General features: G+C 35.5%; 1 protein-coding gene across 1 annotated transcript; it reads left to right on the top strand.

Annotated features, from left to right (window-relative positions):
- The first annotated feature begins 2,002 nt into the window (after window positions 1–2,002).
- Window positions 2,003–2,715, top strand: LOC134755470 (uncharacterized). Its single transcript, XM_063692025.1, has one exon. The coding sequence runs from the start codon at window positions 2,083–2,085 to the stop codon at window positions 2,674–2,676; it is 594 nt and encodes a 197-aa protein (XP_063548095.1). The 5' UTR covers window positions 2,003–2,082; the 3' UTR covers window positions 2,677–2,715.
- Window positions 2,716–4,982: the final 2,267 nt, after the last annotated feature.

Below are 4,982 nucleotides of genomic sequence, written 5' to 3'. Positions count from 1 at the left end.
ATTTATCGACATCAAATCCCTAGAACGTGCCCTGAGTTATCCCAGGTTTGGTGATAAAATCGAATTTCAAACCCTAAAAACGGCGAAATCTACCGCTATTTCACGTGTCCCACGTACGGTTTGGCTCGGAAAAAAATTATAAGTTTGGATGTAGGCAACGTATCATCAAATACTTGTTACCTTTATGTAGAGAATTATTTAGAGAATCAATCTACCTTACTTATTTATAACAAATAATGCGTTATTCATTAAAACCAGGAAAGCCTTTTTGTGGTTGTCCCACGCGGCACTAGCTGTTTTTGTTATGACTCAAGGATACCTCCCTAAATCTGGTTTGTCTATTTATCTATCATTTTATAATTACATTTTAATTAACGATACAATAGTACATTACTTGGGCTTCGATCATGGTAGTGGACGCAATGACGGTATTTTTGATCGAAGAACAGTTAATTTTCTTGAACGACGTATTTTGGTACGGTCGCTACGACATTTGTGTGGGTTCTTACTTATTGATATACAATTGGCATAAAAATGTGTTTCCTTAAAATAACAGTTGCCAATATGGTGTAAGAATATTGTGATTATTAAATACGTGAACTGGGTACATTATGTACGAAAGATGGCCAAAAAACATTTTGTCGACATTTGTATGGCAACATTTGTACGGCTGCTTTGATCATTCAAATGTCGAATGTGGCATACAAATGTCAACATAGTGCCATTAAAATGTCGAAAAGGTGCCATACAAATGTCGTCAGGGTCTTACAGATGCCACTAAAATAATAAATGGTGCCATAATGATTTTGATACTGCCATATAATGTCGAAAAAATGCCATTTTCATGTCAAAGGCGCCTTACAAATGGCTGATTAGTGCAATACAAAACTAACTATAGAAAATAGAGTGGTGCCTCATACGTTATATTTTTTATTGTTAAAAACCCTTCCAAAAACGACGATTATAAATCTGATTCTCCAAAAATAAAAAATTGCCATACAAATGTCGAAAACACACGAATTTACCCATAAAATTGTTTTGGAATTCCTGTTTAATTTGGTGTGCTTTTTATCTATTTTATCGATTAACCTTGACTCTATTTTACCCGTATTGTAATTCGATACACTAACTGTTTGGAGCTGCACCAGAATCTTTGTTAACATAGGCTACGTCATTTAATGTTTACTTTCCTAATCGTTATCAGTCTGTGGTGTCAACACATAAGTACAGTGATTGTGAAAAATACTATCGCAAGCATATTAATTATTTTGTATAATTTTGTTACTGTAAAAAGTTAAGAGGAAAGGGGACAGCCGTTTCGCCATACAAACGTAGTCCCCTTTTTCCTCTCAATATTGACACTATGGAAAATATATTTATAAGTTTTATTTACATACAAGATATATACAGTGGTACTACGTAAACGAAATTAATAACTAGCTTAAATCTAAAGTAGGCCCTTGAGGCATTGTACCAAGGATGCTGGTGGCATTTCCCCGCTGTATCGCAATGCTGATACGTTGTGCGAGAAAGCCGCCAGCTCTTCGGTCACCAGTTACGTCAACCAGACGCTTCGCGATTTCTGCAAACAACTTGTGTGCGCTGGGACCCCATGGACCTAGAGTTCAAATATATTTACATTATTTGATGTATTATATATAACCATAGCTATGCCCCTACATTTTTCGATTTTTCGATGATTGTAAAAATTTGTATTCGAAAAAAGTCAAACGTACGGCCATAGCTTGTGGTTGATATACAACGAATTGAGGTTCTGTTTTGTACGTAAGTAGCCGCTAGAGGTGTTCTAAAAAAAATTGCCACTAGGTTTTGGCGTGATTAATGCTAATATAAATTATTGAATTCTAGCCTAATAATCAGTCAACTAAACCAGGAACGAACAAACGAACAAATAGAGATGTAATAAAATTGCACTTTAACTACTTAATATTTTTCAATGTAGGTATATCTATTCATGACTGTACATTTTACTTCTTTATTTTATCAGAATTATCTAGTAACTGGAATCTATAGTTAGCAGCAGTTGTGTAGATACAGCCATTGTAATAATATAACACAGAAATGCGCGTTTCTATTTTAATCCTAATAATAACTCTGAAAGTAACAGAAAACTTCGCAATCGAGAAGAGGGAGCAACATAATGGCGAACAAAAGTTACTTTTAAGAAAATTGCTGAGTTTACAACAAAACAATTCGCCGGAAAAAGCCTTGATGTGGAACGAGATTTTCGCAAATGTGTTGGTGAACAAGATAAAAATACTGTTCAACAAACAACCTGAATCCGGACTCGAAGACAATCCAGATGTCGTCACAAAGTTTGTGAGCCAGATTATATCACTGTATGGCAAGTTGTTTTACAAAGTTAACGACATGACACATAATAGTGGGAAAAATGAAGTAGAAACTGAGGTTGATGAAATAGTGGACCCAAAAAAAGAAGTAGAAGAAGTCGAACCGAAATATCATGGACTTTTAGAAAATATGACGGAAAACTTTGATATTGATAAGAGGTCCGTGTGTCCCGAACACTCGGTGAGTGATGGAAAAGGAAACTGCATCGATTCCGTAAATTCGAGGTTTATTATGGCCATACCGTACCAATGTCCGACCGGATACAGGAGGGACAGGTTAGGCTACTGTAGAGCAATATTTTGAATAAAGTTAAAAAGAATATAAAACAATAAAGCATACTTAAGTTACGAGTAGGTATTATCGCTTAGAACCTATAGCGAGGCTCAGGGTTTAAAATACCATGAAATGTAAAGTGAACTTTGTCATATCTTTAGTGTATATTAAATACATATTTTCATAATTAGTGAAAGTTATTTAACATAAAAACTAGTTTCTTTTTAAATAAATATTCAGGACTAGTGTGATTTTATTTATTACAATTTAATTACTAAATTCCAGACTCGGGTTTCAAAAATTATGAAAACAAACTAGTTATTTACCAACTGGATCGTAGTAAAGGTGACGTACGGATATCAAATGCAGCTGCATTACAGCTGTGGGCGTTGTTGTTGCTGCCGCTGTATTTCTCAATTTGGGTCCTTGTTAAATTAAGTGAAGGAATGAACGTCATAATCGCGGCAGTAATGTGGCGTCACTCATTTTATCAAAGAAATTGACAGACACAGCGGCAGCAACAACGACGCCGCAACAGTAATACAGCTACATTTGACACCCTAACGTCACCTTTAAAGTAATTCCATGAATCCCAATGGACAGCAGCAACACAACCTCATGACAAATAAAAAGGCATTGAACGAATATAGTTATAAAAATCAAGTGTTGTTACAAAAAAGTCCAACTATTCAGGGGCCCACTGATTACCAGTCCGCTGGACAATATCGGCCTGTCAGTTGTTCGGAACTGTCAAATTTTTGTTCTAACTGACAGGCTCATATCGTCCAACGGACTGATAATCAGTGGGCCCCTTTAAAGGGTTTAAAAAACACTCCTTTAGAGCTTCGCCACAATAACTTTTGGATCAAACGTTATAAACCGCGTTAGAAGTACATTTACTTAAATTAGCCGAGATTGCTAGCCGCACATGACTTTGTTGAAGGAAAGAAGTTTAAAGTTCAACGCGTCAACCCTCCTCTCAGGACTCGGGGCTCATTAAAACTTTAACTCCAGTTCTTGCCTTATTGCTCCGACACAGTGGACTGCAATTTCTTATTACTTCCACGATGTAGCCCACAATGGATGAAAATGGACTTTCTTGGATTTGGTATGGGTTGCACTAGAAAGGAAAAGTAAACAAAAATGTTATGTCTTCAATCTGCCGACGAATCACAGATTATTCTGAGTTATAGATGTTTTCTATGTTTTTAAGTATCTATCTACATCGAATTTGATTAGTTGTGGTTACAAAGTAGCTAGGTACTGGACTACGGCTTCCTACCTATACATATGAGTTAACTAGTATTTCTATTTTATTTTTTTCAAATTGTCAACTCCTCTCTCCCAATGTCCCAAGCGCTGGTACTTATACCTACTTAGAGTTACATATTGTCAAACCAAATTGTCAGTAAATAAGGCTTTTCATTTAGGTGCTAGTATTAGTGTAAGACAAAGATAGTATGATTCTCTCTGTCTATGTATGAAATGAGACAGTCCTTTAACAAACTAAATTTAACATTTGTATATTTGCCTTTGTTTAGGAACATCGACCGGTAAAGATTATTCTATTCTTCTCTAAAACATGGTTTTTCAATTACAAGGAAATATAATTATAATACTTATTACATTTCCGTCTAAGAAAAAGGTTTTTTAATTATTATTCCCGATCAATAGGACATCAAAATTTTATTATCGAAAAATTCTTGCGCAATATTAGTCCTATCCAAACAGGGTAAAGTAAACCTTTCTGTTACCTACCCGCTTAGCCTTCCCGTATTTGCAATTTCAATACAATATTTTGTGGCAGTCAATTTGTGGCGATCGAGGTTGTTCAGGCTCATCGTTTGATCCGGGCAGGTGTATCCGGCTCTTTATGGCCGGTACGGCGTGAAATTGACTTGCCCGACTGTCTCTGCATAAAGACCTTGTTTGACGACCAAAGAGATTACATCCTGTATTTGTAATGTCTATTTCCATTAATAAGTTAAGAGTGGACCTACCTACAAACTGATTAATCAGCAGGATCATAACTTTGAGTTGGTTGTGTGCCGTACCGGTGGCAAGTAGGTTTTGTGTATGGTCGCAGTTCTAACTTAACCTACGTTTCTAGAAGCAGGTAGTTTCTGACATAATAAACCATTGTATGTGTAATCAATTCGATTTGGGATACATTTATTTTTAAATATAAATTACGTACCTACCTACGTGTATTTATAGCAATCCGTCAAACAAATGAACTGCGATATCTTGTAGTTTTGCTACATAATACAATTTTCTTATGACGTTTTTCTAAAAAAGGATAAAAAATTAAAGGAATGGTCAATGAAACAAAACTG

The sequence above is a fragment of the Cydia strobilella genome, chromosome 2 (assembly GCF_947568885.1).
Source record: "Cydia strobilella chromosome 2, ilCydStro3.1, whole genome shotgun sequence".
NCBI classification, from domain to species: domain Eukaryota; kingdom Metazoa; phylum Arthropoda; class Insecta; order Lepidoptera; family Tortricidae; genus Cydia; species Cydia strobilella.
This window is presented reverse-complemented; position numbering and strand designations above follow the sequence as displayed.

What these genes read in the sequence shown, in the direction of transcription:
- LOC134755470 (XM_063692025.1), top strand. Translation starts at nt 2,083, where the DNA reads ATGCGCGTTTCTATTTTAATCCTAATAATAACTCTGAAAGTAACAGAA.